Here is a 17,682-nt window from a genome sequence, read left to right as displayed (position 1 = left end):
AAGCCAGAGGGCCCCTCTTTGGCCATGAGAGGGACAGGGTGTCACCAAAGTTTCACTGGGTCCTTGCCGGTGGCTGAGGTTGGACTGAAAGGGCAGCGGTGTGCAGCTGAGGCAGGGAGAGGGGGCTGTGACCTTCCTTTCCTACTTTGGGGTATACGGCTTGTATTGGCACTCCCTACCCCCTGGACTGGCGGCCCAGCTCCCCGCCTCTCCTGTGGACTGCCCTGGCACTTAACACAGAGCCTTTCCCGCTGAAGAAAACGGCCATCGGGGACTGTGCGAAAGGCGGGCCAGGCTGAGGTGCAGCCTCGAGGGTACCATTCCCTCCAGGGTGCAATGTCCCTAGGATGTCATGGGAGCTGCCCCCCGGAGGTGTGTCACAGGCAGGTGTCCCTCTCTCTGATACATGCTCTGAGTTGGGACAGTCTGGGCCTGCTCATCGCACCCACACCAGTGTCGGGAGAGAGTCTCTGCCAAGTTTCCATTCATTCATTCATTCATTCATTCATTCATGTATGTCCAGCCTGCCTACAGAGCCTCCCAAGGACCCTGCGAGATACACATGTCCCCAGTGTCCAGATGGGAAGTTGGGAATGCCGAAGGGGCTGTGACTGGCTCAGGACTGGACAGCAGCGAGGGCTGGGTCTCCCGCCTTGACCATTCTCAAGGCTAAACCCCGGATTCCCCCCCCCCCCGGGGGGGGGGGCAGCTGGGCAGCAGGCAGCCACCGAGGGGCAGTGCCCTCTGCACCCACCAGGGGGCAGCAGGCGACCGTCTGCATGGCCGGCTCTGTGTGCCTGTGTCCCCTTCCCGGGTTCATCATCTGGGGTTGGGTCTCTGCCCAGGCAGGAAGGCCATGAAGGGCCGTGAGGACAGAGGCCCTTTTCTTGCGGACGTGGTTACCTGTGGGAGAGAGAGACACACACACACAGGCATTAAGGGGCTACAATGAATAGGGCACCCCAAGTGAAGGGCTGCGGGAGCCCCGTTCTGCCCCAGGCCCTGTGCAAAGGCTCTGGATGGTGTCCTGTTTGCTCCCCACAAGCGATTCCGGTGGGGTGCGGGGCTCCACGTTCTACAGAGGGGTGCCGCAAGGGGAAGGTGCCTGCACAGGCTCTCCGAGGTGGGGGAGCTGGAGGGATTATCCACTTTTGCTTCAGCCCCAACAGGCTCAGTCCTAGCCTGTGAGGCAGGTTCCTTCCGCACAGGTTCATCAAGGTGCCTGGAGGGGTCCTCAGAGGAAGGTCACCCTAGTCCCCAGAGTCCTCCTGTGTGGCCCCAGAGGCCAGCTCCTCCCCTACTTGTCTCTGTGGGCCAGACCCCCCCCCCCCGGCCTGCCCCTCCTCCCGGGTTGGGGAAGGGGCAAGTGTGACTTCTGCAGCAGGCCTGGGGGGGGATCTTCGCCATGAGGTGGGGTTGGAGCCCAGTGGAAGAGGGGGGCGGGGCCCTGGGGCAGGGGACGCAGGTCCAGAATTCCACCAGGAGAGTCCAGAGTGGGTGGCCTCTCAGAGACCGCTCCCCCCACCCCACTGATGGCTGGGAGGCTCAGGGAGGGGCTGTGACTTGCCCAGGGTGGCCCAGCACATCCTGAGCTGAGCCAGGATCCACATCACTTCATCGGCCGATTGGCTCTTCAAGTCCTTGAAGCAGTGTCGCTGTCGCGGGAGGCCAGCTGCTGACAGCGTGGGGCCCCCACCCCAGGGCGTGGCTCAGGAAGGACTTCAGGGCGGGGTCAGTGGACCCCGCAAGTGGCCTGCCACGACCCAGATCCCAGGCAGCTCGGGCCTCATGACAAGCCCTCCCTCACTTATCTCGAATATTCCATCTCGGACGCCAGGATTTGCCCTTTGGGCAGCTGCAAGTGGCCAGGCCTCTGGGTCATAAAGCAGGGGAATCCCGGCCTTTGTGCGGAGTCGCGGGTGGGGTGGGGGGACTTCTTGCGGGTCCCCAGCCTGAGCAGAGGATGGGACGGGGGTTCTGGGCGCATACCCGGCCCGTGTGCCTCCGGCATCGAGTTACCCCTCGGGGACGGATTGGTGGACCGAGGGGACGCGGGGGGCCTCGGCCTAGTCGGTGCCCCCTCCTGGGTCTGTCCTTCTCGAAGGGCCACGCGGAGGTCCCCAGCGCGAAAGGGGCCACAGCCTGGTCGCCACGACCGGAACGCAGGGCCAACGCAGAGACCGAGACCCGGCCATCCCTCTAGTGGCTAGGCCGCTCGCCCGGGGCGCAGAGCTCCCCAAAAGTCCCGGCGCCCGCGGACAGAGTGGGCGGGCCCGGGGCGGTGCCGCAGCCCCCGCCCTCCGCAACTTTGGCGGGCGGCGGGGCAGGAAGTGGGGGAGCGGGGGCGGTGCCAGGCCCTCGCGCCGGCCCCGCCCCCGCCCCGCCCCGCCCGTGGCCGCGCCCCCCGCGCCCCCCCCCACCCCCGCGCCCCCTCACCACCCCCCCTCCGAGCCGCCGCGCCGCCGAGTCGGAGCGCCGGGCGCCGAGCGCGGAGCCCGCAGGCGGGTTGAACAAAGCGGCGGCGACGAGGGTGGCCCAGGCCCCGGACGCGCCGAGCGAGCGACCCGCCGGCCCTTTGTCTCGGGCGGGGCAAGAGCGGCGGCAGCCGCGGGGCGGCCGGAGCGCAGCATGCGGCGCCCCGAGGGGCGGATCGCGGGGCGCTGCGGCGGCGGGCGGCGCGGAGCCCGGCCCGGGGCCCGGGGGCGCTCGCGCGTGTGAGGGGCTCCGGCGCGCCGCGCGGCGCCCACCCCGCGGCCGCACGTGGGCGGGAGCGGCCGCCCGCGAGGAGCCGGAGGAGGAGGAAGAGGAGGGGACGCGCGGCGGCGCAGCGGGGACCCGGGGCCGCCCGCGCGAAGCCCCGCCCCGGCCGCCGAGCCCCGCGCGGGCGGGCGGGATGCCCCGCGGCCACCGCACTTTGGCCGGAGCGCTGCCCTGAGCGGGCCCCGGCCGCGCGGCCGCCGCGGGCGCCATGGAGCAGTGGCGGCAGTGCGGCCGCTGGCTCATCGACTGCAAGGTCCTGCCGCCCAACCACCGGGTCGTGTGGCCCTCGGCGGTGGTCTTCGACCTGGCGCAGGCGCTGCGCGACGGCGTCCTCCTGTGCCAGCTGCTGCACAACCTGTCCCCCGGCTCCATCGACCTCAAGGACATCAACTTCCGGCCGCAGATGTCCCAGGTGAGGGTCCGGGCGCGCGGGCGGTCGCGGGGAGGGAGAAGGGCGCGCCCCAGGAGGCGCGAAGTTGACCAAAGTCCCCCAAGCCCGGGGCGCGCCGCCGCCGCCCGTGGGCACGGCCGGGGAGCTCCCCGGGCCGGTCTGCGCCTCCCCGGCGAGGGGAGACTCGCGGCCGGGCGGGGCGCCCGCCCCTGCCGACCCCTCTCCGCGTCCCTCCCGGCCCCGGGGAGCCCGCCACGCCCGGGGGCCTCGTCCGGCGTCGCGCCCTCGGGCTTCGGGTCTGGTGGACTGGACCGTGGACGACGAGCGGGCGCGGTCGCAGCGGTCGGCGGGGCGGGGAGCGGGGGCCGGAGGGCGCGGGTGGGCTTGGGGCGCCGCCTCCAGGACAGGGCCGCACAAGTTGGTGCGATCGGGGGTCCCCGTCGCTCCCCCGGCACCCTCGAGTGTGGCCTTTGTCGTGGCCGAGCGCGTGTGGCTGCAGGCTGGCAGGAAAATGTCTGCGCAGCCGGCAGGAGCTGCTTTTCTTGGCCCCTTAAAGGGAACTTGGCCGAGACTTTAGCAGAATGAAGCTCCGGTCTTGCCCTCCTGGAGTCCCAGAGCTCCCACCCAGCTCCGGTTTGAAGGGGCCCAGGGGGCCAGCCTGGGTCTGGCCAGCGCTGTTGAGGATCCACCTAACTGTTAGCCCCGAAGCCCCCTTCCTCCGTGGCCCTCTGTGGCAAGTCCGCGTGGACAACGGCCATTCATGTGTGACATCGGAAAACAGACTAGGGAGAAGGAGGGATGGAGTGAGTCACGGCTTTTCCAGGCTGGGCTGCATGGCCTCTGCCCTTTGGCTGTGACTGCGTTTCCAAGGAGATAGGGGCCCCCCCTCCCCCAGGGAGAGGAGGGGGGTGGCTGCTGACAAAGAGGTGCCCTGAGAGGGTAAGGGGGCTGCGCTCCCACTCAGCCCAGGATCAGGGGAGGCAGACGGGCTGGTGAGGGAGCCTGGAGGTGGGGGCATGAGGTCTTAGGGCCCCCCTAAAGCCAACTCTCTTGCTAAGCAGCCCGGAGTGGGGGCCAGGCGCCCTGCTGCAGAATGCTTTCATGAATCCGTTCCCCTCCATCCACCCCTCGGTGGGGGGGGGGGGGGCGCTGGGAGGGAGAAACTGAGGGCAGGAAGGGTTGCCGAGGGCAGAGCCGGCCATGGGCGAGAGTGTGTCTGCCTTTGGCCCTGACACTGCCCAGGCTTGCTGGCTCCTGACGGGTTTCCTGGCTGATTGGCAGGGAGGCTGGGGCACAGACACAGCCTGGGGTGGGTCCTGGAGCTGCCCTTTTTCAGCCGTGGTTTGGGCAGGGGGCGGGGGGGGGAGGGGGCACTGGCTGTGGCAGGTGGCTTGGCTCAGCCCCTGTGCTGGAAGCGCACAGACATCCCGGGGTCCACGGAGCCGTCCGTGGGACAAGGACACTGACACCGGCACAGCCCCTTTGTGCCCCAGCCTGGGTGAAGGGATGGATGTTAAGGGAGAACTGGGAGGGCCAGTGTCTCTGTGTCTTCCTGGGCATGTCCTGATTGACACCTGGCACTGTTGCCTTGCAGGTAGGTGACCGCCTCCGGGGCCTCAGTTTCCTCATCTGGTTGATGGGAACAGCTGTGGGAGCCACCACATAGCCACGTGGTGAGGATTCCACGGGGGAAGGCGGAGAACGTCCTCCGTGCAGTGCTGAGTTAACGTTAGTGATTTTAGGAGGGCCCTCTGGGCACTGGCAGGTATCGCTCTTGGCTGAGGGCTGGTCTCCCTGACCTCGAGCCCACCGGTCACCTTGTGGGGGAGGGGGTGGGTCACCCCTGTCTTTGTGTGTCTGCTGCTGATGCGGGGACGGCCGCCGGTCCCCTTGAACCTGCGTTCGCTGGGTCAGGGGGCTGGTCAGATGGCTGCATCTCTCTAGTCATAGTTAAAGAAACGGTCCTCTTTACCAGGTCTGGCTGCGCGTGGTTCGGGAAAGGAGCTTGGGGGCCTCTCTGTGTGGCTGCTCTTTGTTAATCGGGAAGCTTCCGGTCCCTGGAGGTGGGAGAGGTGTCCTGTCGGCCCGGCCCACGGTGGTTAGATCACAAGGAAAATCGAAGCTTCCCTTTCTTACCGGTCCTGCCCTGGGCGAGGCTCGATCCTGGGGAGGGTACCCCATCCCTGTTTTATAGACGAGGCCGCCACAGCTCAGAGACATCGCCTTGGCCCGGATCACACAGATCAGAAACCACGAGCTCAGCTCTCCCCTCTCGGACTTGAAATGAAGTAGGTTCCGCGAGACTTCCCGAAGCTGTCGGGCTGACTTTCGCACGGGCGCTCCTGGCCTGCTGGTCGGTTGCTCCTGCCGCGTGTCTGTTTCTACCGCGTGGACGGGGTGTGGGGTGTGCGCCTGTTTTCTGTGGGGGTCTGTGGAGGTAAGTGGGTCTGCAGGCCCTTCCCGCGTCCCTGCCGTCCCGGAGTGCCAGGGACCCGTCCAGCCCAGAGGCCTCCACGATGCTCCCTCGTTCCAGAAGGCCGTGCTGGCTGCTCGTGGCGCCGTCGTGGTTTGGGGGGGACAGCGTGTGGAATGCCCCTCCACTCTGAGTTGACCTCGGCTGGGCTATCGGCCCCACAGGAGCGTCAGAGCGTGTGCGCTTATGGAGTGTCGGCTGGGTACGGAGCTGGAAACGAGGAGGTGTTCGCAGAGGATCCAAGTTGCCCCTTTGTCATGCCTCCTGGAGCTGGCAGGTCGGGTGCTTTCATTTTTTTTTTTTTTTTTTTTTTAATCCAAAATGCCTGGAAGCTGCCTTGGATTTAATTAAACTAATTAGGTATGGCCACAATCTGCTGATCCCAAGGAGAGATCACGTGTGTCCAGAGCCGCTTTGGCCGTGAGGGCCTGAGGTGCTGATGCCAGGAGCCAGCCCTTGCGTTGGGTCTGAGCCTTCCGGGCGCCACCCAGCCCCGCCCCGCGCCCACACCACCCTGGCGGGCCTCCTCCCCGGAGAACAGGTTGGGAAGCCCGTCGGCGGGGACACGGCACAGAGAGGGCGTGGGACCCCGGGGCCTACCAGGATTCCTCTCCTGCCCACGCCTCCGTCGTCGACTCCTTCCCGACCCTGCCTCGTGCCCTTGCTGGTAGACCTCGCCTCCTCTTAGCCTGATTCTTCCTGGAGGCGCTAATCCAGAGGCCCCTCCTCTGGGAAGCCTCCTCTGATGGCACTCTCCTGTCCCGCGGCGTGGCGAGCCTGGCCGTGGCCCCCAGACCTGGGTGCGTCGCTAACCTCGCACTTCCGCGCCCTTACCCCACCCAGCGTGTGGCTGCCACGCTTCTGCTGCGCACCCTGCAAAGCCCAGGAGCTGTGTGTTTTCTGTCGCCCTCCAGACTGGGCCGAGCCCCTCCAGGAGGTCATCTCGGGGTCCCACGGAGCCTGCGTCCCTTTGTTCCTTTGCCGCTGTGTTGCATCATCCCAAGGCAGGCTCTGTGCTTGCTGGGGGGCCCCGGGGGGCCAGCTGGGCGGGTCCTGCTCTCATGACGCCCCAGGCGAGTGCGGGCGCACCGCAGAGGTGTCGCCCAGATGCCTGGGGCTGCAGAAGCGGCCTGCAGGTGGCCCGGGTCCTGAGGCCGAGGCGTGCGATGCCAGGGCAGCGGGGAGCAGAGAGGAAGCCTCATACTCGTGGAAAGAGGAAACCTCTTCTGTTTCAATTTTGAAAACGCGTTGGACTCACGGCAGGCTCTGCGTGCTGCACACACAACTGTTTTCGACCCAACTGAGGTGAATGGGTCATTTGGTCCCTCACCCCGAGTGTGTCAGCGCCTTGCCCCCAAACAGGGGCGTTGTCCTCGGTGAGTGCGGCGCGGCGTCCCCGTCACGTCCCGCCGTGTGACCCACTCATGCCTCAACGGGGGTCCCTGAAATGCCGGTTCGGCAGAAGGGGCCACCGGGAGGGTTGGCTGCTCTCCCTCTCTCCAGCCCCTCCGCCTGGGCCGGCCCCTCAGCCTTCCCTTGATTTTCAGACCCCAACACCCTGCAGGTACCAGGTGCCTTTTGTTGCAGAACGTCCCTCCGTTGGGTCCCTCTGTGTCCCCTCGGGACTGGATTCGGGTTGTGCGCCTGCGCGGGAGACCGGCCACGATGCCACCCGCTCCCGCCCCTGTCCTGCAGGCGGCAGGTGCTTCGGCTTCGACCCCACTCCCTCACTTGACGGAGGCGGGGTCTGCCGATCCTGTCCTCCGCGTCACTCCGTCCCCCGTCATTCACAGCTTTTCTCCGGAAGGGACTTGGGACAAGGTGCGCCCCTGGTCTTTCCTTCCTCCTTCTTCTCTTCCTTCCTCTCTCTCTTTCTGCCAGTTTGGATCGCGGTTTCCTGTTTTATTCCATGCATTAACGTCTGTTACCGTCATCGTTTGTTTTTGTGCTCACGCTCCCTCGGGTTCGACCCCAGGAACTGCTTCTGTGTGTCTTTGACACGTTCCCAGTGTTTTCGGTGCCCTGCCCTCCTTTCTGGCGTGAGACGTCCAGACTCCTTTTTTATTCTTCTTAGTCCCTGCCAGGAGTCAGCCGTGTGCTTCCGTCTTGGAGAGGGGTGTTTAGAAGCCAAGCTCTGGGTGCAGGGGTGCACACCGCAGCAGGGCGCTCTCCATGGTCAGAGCTGGCGGTCTCTGTGTGTGTGTGTGTGTGCACCCAGGTGTAGACGTATGTGCTGTGTGCATGTGTGTGTCTGGACACGTTTGCATTTGTCTTTATTTTCTATGTGTATCAGTGCCACCCCACAGAAGTATGTGAGCCGGTCCGTGTTTAAAAACTTCTGGTGATCGTATGAAAAAGGTAAATAGCGACGCAAAACTCTACTCTTTTTTTTTTTTTTTTTTAAATTTTTTTTTTCAACGTTTTTTATTTATTTTTGGGACAGAGAGAGACAGAGCATGAACGGGGGAGGGGCAGAGAGAGAGGGAGACACAGCATCGGAAACAGGCTCCAGGCTCTGAGCCATCAGCCCAGAGCCCGACGCGGGGCTCGAACTCACGGACCGCGAGATCGTGACCTGGCTGAAGTCGGACGCTTAACCGACTGCGCCACCCAGGCGCCCCTCAAAACTCTACTCTTAATGACACATTTAAAATTTTTTTTTTTTTAACGTTTATTCATTTTTCAGACAGACAGAGACAGAGCATGAACAGGGGAGGGTCAGAGAGAGAGGGAGACACAGAATCGGAAGCAGGCTCCAGGCTCCGAGCTGTCGGGACAGAGCCCGAGGCGGGGCTCGAACTCAGGAGCTGCGAGATCATGACCTGAGCGGAAGTCGGACGCCCAACCGACTGAGCCACCCAGGCGCCCCCTTAATGACACATTTTATTTAATCCATGCATTCTCAGCAAGGGGCGATATGGCCCCCAGGGTGGTGGAAATCGGATCTCTGGGGGTAAAGAAATCAAGTGTTTTTTATGTACAGGTGAAGCACAGACGTACATAGAGTACAAAACAGATACACGGTTCCTCTGTCTTATTAAAATTTGATAGGGGGAGGTCGATTAGGAGGTCGATTATGCAGAGTGCCTGGAAAGGCTCCCAGTGGGGACAACTGGAGAAAGAAACCTGCATTTCGCCAGCACTGGTTTTTCCACGCGGCAGGGTTGTGGCTCTGAGCGGCTGGGTAGCGATAGCTCGTCCCTGAGGGCGGGGCTGGGAGTGGGGGTGGGCTAGCAGAGGCCGATGTGCCGGGGTCCCCTCTTTGGCACTGGCCTGACCAACGGGGAGGAGGGGCCCTTGCAGGGCTGTGTGGAGCAGGGTCCTGAGGCCTGGGTGTGGAATCGGCGGGAAAGGCCCGTGGCCGTCATCTGCCCGGGTCGTGGGAAGGCACAGCCTGCCGTTGGTGGACAGCGGGTTGTTTGTGGGGGACGCGCTGCTGGCACCGGTCTGGCTTTGGCCTCGGTGGGCTGGGATGGAACCTGGAAGTTTGCCGTGCGTTTGGCGGGGAGGCCGTCCTGAGGGAGGACCCGCGTCTGTCCACGGTCTGGGCCCTGGAGATGGGCGTCTCAGTGCTGGGAATGGGGGGGGCTCTACTGAGCCCGGGGCCAAGTGTGGGGGCTCCGGCCTTGCTGGAGGCTTGACCGGGATGAGCAGCCACGGTGAGCCCCCACCCCAGCACCTCGTTGGAGCTCTGTCTTGCATGCGGACATGGTGGCCAAGGATGTCCCCTCCCTGGAGAGCGACTGCCTCATCCTTCCCAGAGATGCACTAGGTCCCGCTCTGGGGGTCAGCAGTGTGATGCCCTCCAGCCTCTTCCTCCCGGCCCCGTGCCCAGCATGTTGGTGTCTGTGGCTTCCTGAGTTTGAGGGTGGGACACCCCCGGGGCGGACAGTGCGGGTGGGGCCCTGGTTTAGGCAGAGACCCAGGCTCAGCCCCACGGCCGAGGCCCTGCCAGGTCGGCCTCCGTCCCGACTGGCCCGTGAGTCCACCCCTCTCTCCCCCAGCAGGGGTGGACCCTCGTCTTGTGTCGAGGGCCAGACGGTACATATTTCAGGCTTTGTGGGCCAGACGGTCTCTGTCGTGACCACTCAACTCTGCCCTCCTGGTGTGAAAGCAGCCGTGGTCGATCTGGAAATGGGTGAGCCGTGGCTGTGTGCCAGTAAACTTCATGGAGACTGAAATTTGATTTCGTATCACTTTCATGTGTCGCCGAATATTATTCTTCTGGTTTTTCCCCCCCCGACCGTTTAAAAACATGGAAACGCGCCTCAGCTTTGTGGCCCGTGCAGAGCCAGGCAGCGGGCTCCCTTGCCACGCTTGGGGCCTGTCCTGGGCCTGTGAAGGAGCCCTGGTCCCCAGGCTCGGCCCTCCCGGAGTGTGCCGTTCTGTCTCCCTTTGTACCCGGGGCCCTTGGCACGGGCTCCCGCAGCAGGAAGCGCTCAGGAGGAGCAAAGCTTCTCCAAGTTGCACCAGAAATCGTGCCAAGTGCTGGGGCCGTGATCACCCACTTTGTAGGTGAGGCCGCCGAGGCCGCCGGGGCTGGGCCCCCGGGGTCTGGACATTCGGTGAGCGAGGTGAGGGCCTGACGTGGCGGTGGAGGGACGCACCGGCATCGGCCACTCGGCTCCAGCGGGGACCTCAGTGGCAGCGGGGTCACCGGCCTGGCCGAGTCTCCGTCTCCTCGTCTGAAAAGGGGACGCCCGTGGGCACCCTGCAGGCTGCCGGGGGCATTTGATAGGAAAACGCGGGCCTGGCGCTGTCCCTGTCTCGTGCCTGGCGCCTGCTGGAAAGGTCTCACAGCCTCTCTCTGCTGCTTCCCTCCCAGAAGCTCAGTGCTGGTGGGCGCAGGAGGTGGGGACAGCTGCCGGGTTTGCTGTCACCTCGTTTGGGGCTGTGTCAATCCTTAGCTGATGCAGATATTTGGATCCGTGAGGACAGGGACTGAGGAGGGCATGGAGGAACTGACCTTGGAAGCCGGATGGCTTTAGGTAAGCGAAGGCTGGAGATGGGCGGTTGCTGCAGAGATGGCCCCCATTAAAAACAAAAAAAAATTTTTTTTAATGTTTACTTTTGAGAGAGAGAGAGCGCGGGAGATACTTTTGAGAGAGAGAGAGAGCGCGGGAGAGGGGCAGAGAGAGGGAGGTACACAGAATCCAAGGCAGGCTCCAGGCTCTGAGCTGTCAGCACAGAGCCCCACACGGGGCTCGAACTCACGGACCATGAGATCATAACCTGAGCTGAAGTCAGACGCTTAACCGACTGAGCCACCCAGGCGCCCTGGGGATTCTAGATCGTTGCTGCCAGCCGTGCCCCGTCCTGGGAGGGTTTGTCCCCTGACTGCCCAGCACCGGCCCCTCCCCTGGGCCTTAGGAGACCCCGTGAGGCACCGGGTTGGGCACTTAGTGGAGAGGTTACGGGGGCTGCCCCGGGTCACACAGTTGCGTGGAGCGTGAGGCCTCTTGCCAACCTGCACAATGGCCCTTGGACAGTCCCCACTGGTGAGGAGGCCCAGGGCCTGAGTCCAGAGGTGGCCCCGGGCTGCCCGGCCCTGCCCTTGTGGCTTCATGGCTCTGGGCCCGTCCTCACCTGCTCCCTGGTGCTGGGAGGGGGCTCACTGTGTCGTTGCTCCCCACTCGTGGTCACGCGCTCATGGGCATTGGGCGAGAGAAACAGGGACCCCTGACACTGTGTCCCTGACCTTCCAGAAGAGGAGACGGCAGGAGGGTTCTTGAAGAGACAAAAGGGGCACTTTCCAATGCAGAAAGCCATCCAGCAGGCCCGCGAGGGGCTGCCTGTCGGGACGCTGGGGAGGTGACAGTGGCCCTACTCCAGTCGTGTGTTCTGATCTGTGTCCCCCCGGCCCTGCCTGCTCTCCCCAAATGCCATTTCTGGAACTGGGGAATGCACTGCTTGGGGGTGAAGTTGAGGCCTGTTTGGGGGGGTGGGGGTGCCTGAGCTGGGGTCTCAGGGTGAGGGGGCCTCCCTGTCCCCGCCCGGCCGTGGGGCCCTGCTCAGTGCCCCTCCTCCACCGTCAGATGACGTCAGGTCCCTGCCGAGCTGTCTTCTGGCGCATTCATGGCTCTGCCACACAGATCAGTGCGTCCCTGAGATGTGGGAGGTGGCAGGGAGGGTGCTGGTCCGCGCCCCCAGGAGTCCCTATGCCGGGGTCAGGCCTGGGTACCAGGTGTCGGCCTGCTCCCGCGCCCCCCCCCCCCCCCGCCGCCCCAGCCCTGCCTCTGGGTGGTCACCTCCCTCAGTGCACCTCCCTTTCTGTGCCACACGCTTCCAGGTTGCCCAGATGTCCACTTGATCGTCGTAGCTGACCCGTAGGCGCAGGATGCTGCCAGGCGAGGGTGGTGTGGGCACCGATCGTGTGGCGGCCAGTGGCCCCAGGGAGAGGGCACCTCTGCAGAGGCTCAAGGGCTGAGCCACCTGCCAGGGTCCCCACGGCCCCGCCCCTGCCTTCCTCACGTCAGAGCCGAGGCCCACGTTCAGGCTTCTCTGGCTTGTCCCGGCAGGGGCTGGCTGTGGTCCATGGCAGTGCTCCTGTTTGCTGGCCCCTGGGGCTGGCAGGCGGCTTGCTGAGAGGCCTCAGTGCCCCACAGGAGTGGGGGGTCCCAGCTTATAACTGTACAAGCGGGCGTCTGGTTCCGGGGCCATCGCCACCTGTCCCGGGCACACGGGGCACCTAGGTCAGTCTGCTCGCAGCCCGTGTCAGGCCCTCGTGCTCCGGCAGCCACATCCGGAGACCCTCCCTCCCTTCCCTGAGCTCCTCCCACTCTTCCTTTACCCCTCCCTGCCAGAGGTGGGCATCTGTGTGCCCCCCCCAGCCCCCCGAGTCTCTGGCCGCAGGGGCAGGAGAGAGGACAGCTGACGGGCATTTCGGTGAGGGACGAGACCACTCGGATCTGAGCTGTTTTCCCGCGCGGGGGATGGCCTCATGCAAGAGCTGCCACGGAGACATTCGGTTTTACTTGTTTTCACCCCAGAGCTCGGAGGAAGCAGGCTTGAGGCGCGGCAGCGGGGTGTGACCACACGGCTGCTCCCCCCGGGCCTCTGTGCTCCTGGCTGCAGGAGGGGCCCCCGTCCCTCGAGGTGTCTGGGCGTAGTCGGTGCGGTGAGGGCTCAGGGCCGGTGTCCTGGCTCGGCTGCCGAGCACCGTGGGCCGCGGAGCTTGACCGTCGTGGGGCCTCGGTTTCCTCCTCTGTAGGATGGGGGATCTTTCTCGGCGGGTGAATAGATAAACGTGGGGGTCTCTCCAGACGATGGAGTAGGAGGCGACCAGAGGGAGGAACGAAGCCTGACAGGTGTTGCCGTGTGGACGAACCTCGGGCACGTGTGGAGGGAGAGAAGGCAGACACGAGAGGGTAAGGACTGTGGGACTCCAGCGATACGAGGTTCCAGGGCAGGTGAATCGACACACACAGCGAGTGGTGGGGGGGTGGTGCGGGGAGGGGGGAGGGAAACCCGGCGGTGAGTGTACTGAATCACCAGTCGTAATTTTGTTACGTGTCATTTTTTTAAATGTTTATTTTTAAGAGACAGAGACAGAGAGCGAGCGGGGGAGGGGCAGCGAGAGAGGGAGACACAGAATCTGAAGCAGGCTCCGGGCTCTGAGCTGTCCGCACAGAGCCCGACGTGGGGTTCGAACCCACAAGCTGTGAGATCACAACCTGAGCCAAAGTCGGACGCTTTACCTACTGAGCCACCCAGGCGCCCCCCCTCCTTTTTTAAATTAAAGTTTACTTATTTATTTTTGAGAGAGAGAGAGAGAGGGAGGGAGGGAGGGAGTGCGAGCGCACGCGAGCAGGGGAGGGGCAGAGAGAGGGAGAGAGAATCCCTAGCAGGCTCCACACTCATCACAGAGCCCATCATGGGGCTCGAACTCGTGAACTGTGAGATCATGACCTGAGCCCAGGTCAAGGGTCAGACGCTTAACTCACTGAGCCACCCGGGCGCCCCTCTGATGTGTCTTGCCACACAGGAAGAGCCTTGGGCTGGCAGGGGATTATGTGAGGCATTTGAGCAGGTGCGGGCAGGTGAGTACCTGAAACCCTCACTTGCTGTGCTGGGGGCCTCGGGGCCACCGTGTGACTCCCACGGGCCCCACACATTTTGCCTGTGGCCTCCCTCTTCCACAGAAGATGTAAAGGGCCCAGTTTTATGACTGTGCGGATGTAAAGGCAGGGGTACTAGCAGCATATATCGAAATGTTGTCTTTGACCTCACACCCCTTTGGGCCCCTACAAGTGTGCTGGCCCGCCGTGCCTGGTGAGTGGCTCAGGCCTGTGTGGTGGCAGGGCACCTTTCTCGGGCCTCTTCTTGTCCTGGGTCCGTGCTGCTGCAGGACTCGGGGCACTGAGGCAGGGCTGGGTGCCCCGGGGGTTCCGCGGGACTTACTTCTCTCTCTGGGAGTGAGGCTTGAGTGGAAGCAGGAAGCAGCTGCCTCTGCTCCAGGCTCCTGATTCAGCGCCTCAGACAGGACGGCCCAGGAGAGCTCCTGAGCTCATGTGTCGGGAGAAAGTCCCCCCTCCTCCCCACCTCCTGTGCACCCGATTCGAGTGTACGATGAAGGAAGACGGGTGCCGGGAGCATGTGAGAGGTTGCGTCTCAGTGGCCCCACCTGTAAAATGGGACCGTCATCTCTAGGTGCCTCCAAGAGTGATGGGAGGAGGGCTCCTGGGGCATCTGATGTCCCCCGTGAGCAACGGAAGCCGCTCGGGGTCTGGGTGCTGGGATCTGTGTTTGCGTAATCCCTCCTGCGGGAAGCCGCCCTGCCTCTGACGCGGGAGTCTGCGCTCTGGTTGACAGGTCCCGGGCCTTGTGCCACTGGGTGAAGGAGGGGCGTTTTCTCCCTGCCCTGCAGTAGCCCAGCGGCCCTGGAGCCGCGATTGCCCCCCGGAAGCGCACCCGGGGGCGGCATTGGCGTTCAGCAAGGATGCGGGTTTTCTCCGTGTCTCTGGCAGATTCGGTTTTCCTGCATTGGCGGCCACGCTCCTGGAGCCTTCCCTGCCGTCCCTCCCCTTGACCTTCCCGGCCGGGCGTCCGTGTGGGGGCAGTGGGCTTCCTGAGGGTTCCATCGGGGGAGCGGAGGGGCGGGCCGTGGAGGACGGGCGCCTCTTCTGGGAGTGAATAAGGGCGTCAGTAAATCCAGGCTATAAACCTCACCTTCCGCAGGCGGCCCTTGTGTGCGGAGCTCACGTCTGCTTTGGCTCTGCGGTGCCGTGAGGCCCGGCTGCATTTCTGGGACTTGTTTCTGGAACCGGGTGCGTGTGCGGACGGATCCCAGTGGACCTTGGGGTCAGGAGGCCGGTGCGACCTGCCGTCTCTCTGTGCATCCCTGCATCCCTGACAGGTCTGCGCGGTGCTGGCCGCCTCCAGTAGGCGGAGAGTGGGGGGGGGTGGGCTTGCGTCCATCCTCCCAGCGGTGGCTGAGGGTTCTGGGGTTTGGCCTGCAGAGCTCCGTCCACCCTGTGCACCCCACTCTGGCCAGGGGGCAGGGTCCAGGCGTCGATGGCCGTTGAACGGCTGGTTCTGTTCATGCCAGGGACCACACTCTGGACCGGCTCTGGATCTCCATCCCGAGGCCTCCCCCCTGCACGAGTGTGTCCGGCTGGTGGTGGTTGTGTCCTGCAGGGTGGGAAATGGCCCCGGCCAGGCGGCCAGCAGGTCACCGCCGTGTCTCGCCTTGCCCAGCGGAGCGGCTCCGGTCTTCAGCCTTTCTGCCGCTTTGCCACCTGGCGGCGTGGGGACGTGCAGGCCAGCACGTGGCCTGCCTCCGGGGGGTGGATCCGGCCGGAGTGCTCACCCCTTCCTGTGTTCCTCGGGCGCGGCGGTGTCCCCTGCGTGCTGGGCTGGGTCTGGGCTGCTCCCAGGCTGCCCGGCGATGCCTGGATGATCATAATTAGTCACAGTGCTGGGGGCGCCTGGCCACGGACCTGACCCCGGCAAAGGACAGCCTCGGGGAGCGGGGGTGACCGGGGGCCGTTTGATAGCCCTGGAGGCTGAGGCTCAGGGCGTCCGGGAGCTGGTCGGAGTTCACCGGGAGGGGTGGAGGCGGGACTCAAACCCGTGGCCTCCTGTGGCCACGGGCCCACGCGCCGTGCGTGCCGTCGGATGCACAGCCGCCTGCACGCTCTCGCGGTAATTCACGCGCTGGCATCCCCTCTCTTTTTCTAAACTCATGTGTGTAGTAAAAAAAATTTTTTTCCTCCTTCTGAAAAACGAGAAGATAGAATTTTCACACACCACTCCCTCCTCATGCAAATAAACCTTGGGAGAAATCGGCCTGCCATCTCCATGGGTGTATTTGGTGGTAATTTAGCTGCTTAAATGGAACATCTGTTAGCCAGCGAGGCTTCGGGGGAACGGAGCAGTATATCGCAAGAGTGCTGGGGAAGCAGTCTGTTTGCAGCAGGAGCTCAGGCCCCACAGCCACCCCCCGTCCACCCCCACCCCCCGTCCACACCCGCACGTGGAGGGGCGCCTGGCACTGAGGACCACGGTGCGACAGGCTGCGGGAGGCTGGAGTGTGTGTGCCTGCCCCGCTTGGGTCCCCGAGGACAGCTGTGCAGGCTCAGCGAGGCCGGGGCTCAGGGGAGGAGCCCGTCTTTGCAGCCTGCCCGTGCCCGAGGGACTCTTACACCCAGGCCCCCCACCGGCCGCGTTTCCCCCTTCAGCCGAAGAAGGGGGGTCGTGGTGGTCAGGAACCAGGCTGGGCCCGAGCTCAGACCTGCCCCGCTGCTGATGGGGCCGCGTGCGCCCCCAGATGCGCTTCTCAGTGACCCCTTCCCCCCACCCTGCCTATGCCACCTTGGCTCACCTGTGAAATGTGCTGCCGTGTGATCGGGTGAGGTCCCCAGAGTCTCCTGGCTCCCAGTAGGCACTGGTTTCCATGTGGGTTCCGGCCTTTCTGTGAAATGGGTGGTGGTCTTCCTGGCAGCCAGATTCTGGGGGGAGGGCGCCTTCCTTCCCTGCCTCCTGTCGGGTCTCCTCTTCCTTTAAGGGATCTTCCTGGGCGCCCCCAGCTCCTCCTCCAGCCCCCACAGGATCTTTGGAGCTTCCAGCTCCACATTTACTGAGCACCTACTGCCCGTGCCTGGCTGGCCCTCAGTGCGAGGGAAGGACGGGTGAGGCCTGGCGACTGCTTCCGGGAGCTCAGAGTCTGGGGGGGGGGGGCGCCGAGGGGAGCAGTGGTCACCTGGAAGGGGAAGTTAGAGGAACCCAGAGCCACTGCTGTCAAGGCTGTAGGGAGGCAGGGTGGTGGGTGGTGGGTGGCTTGGTCTGGGGTGCAGAGGTGTCACAGAAGGGGGTTGCAGAGAACGTGATGTCCTGGATTTGGCTTCAGAAGGCTCTGTCTTGGGGGCGCCTGGGTGGCTCGGGCCGGTTAAGCTTCTGACTTCGGCTCAGGTCATGATCTCGCGGTCCGTGAGCTTGAGCCCCGCGTCGGGCTCTATGCTGACAGCTCAGAGCCTGGAGCCTGCTTCGGATGCTGTGTCTCCCTCTCTCTCTGCCCCTCCCCTACTTGTGCTCTGTCTCTCTCTCTGTGTCTCAAAAAATAAATAAACGTTTAAAAACAGAATAAAAAAAAAAAAGAAGGCTCTGCCTTGGCCTCAGTGCTGGGAGTGGATTGGAGGCAGACGCAGTCACCCCAGCAGGGAAGTGATCAGGCCTGGCCCGGGTAGGGTAGGGGGTGGTGTGGGGGAGGGGAGAGAAGCTCCCGGCTCCAGGGTGTGGGGGAGGCGGGGTGATGAGGAGGGTGCCCTGATGTCAGGCTTGGACAGTGGTGTAGACGGTGGGGCTCGTCCACATCCCCCCATGGGGCTCAAGGTCTGCCGTTGGCGGTGGCCCAGGGAAGGCCCGGCTCGCCCAGCGGTCTGTCCGGAATCTGCCCTGCACCGGAGTTGTGGGACGTTTCGGCCCCACCCGGTTGTGTTCTGTGTCTGGCTTTGAGCTTCCTGCCTTTTTTCCGGTCTCTGTGTGGCTGATCACATCGGTGTCCAGGCTGGACTTGGGGGCGGGGGGGCTGGCTCCGGCCTCGCCGTGCCAAACTCTGCGG

At 64.3% G+C, this 17,682-nt stretch overlaps 1 protein-coding gene across 5 annotated transcripts in view; it reads left to right on the top strand.

Moving 5' to 3' along the window:
- The first annotated feature begins 2,449 nt into the window (after nt 1-2,449).
- VAV2 (vav guanine nucleotide exchange factor 2) overlaps nt 2,450-17,682 on the top strand; it is a 164,646-nt gene continuing 149,413 nt past the window's right edge. For 2 of the 5 annotated variants that reach the window (XR_015243172.1, XM_086684417.1), the window contains exon 1: nt 2,451-3,172. Coding sequence is in view for 3 of the 5 variants with exons in the window: in XM_086684417.1 (XP_086540543.1) it covers nt 2,969-3,172 (204 nt within the window). In the remaining 2 variants the exon portion in view is untranslated. Of the gene's footprint in view, nt 3,173-17,682 lie in introns of all 5 variants that reach the window. The other 3 variants (XM_086684418.1, XM_086684419.1, XM_086684420.1) reach the window with 3 other exon arrangements.

This window comes from Puma concolor, chromosome D4 (assembly GCF_028749965.1).
Source record: "Puma concolor isolate L17-30 chromosome D4, mPumCon1.1.hap2, whole genome shotgun sequence".
Classification (NCBI taxonomy): Eukaryota; Metazoa; Chordata; class Mammalia; order Carnivora; family Felidae; genus Puma; species Puma concolor.
The sequence above is the reverse complement of the archived record's forward strand: the minus strand, read 5'-3'. Positions and strand labels throughout refer to the sequence as shown.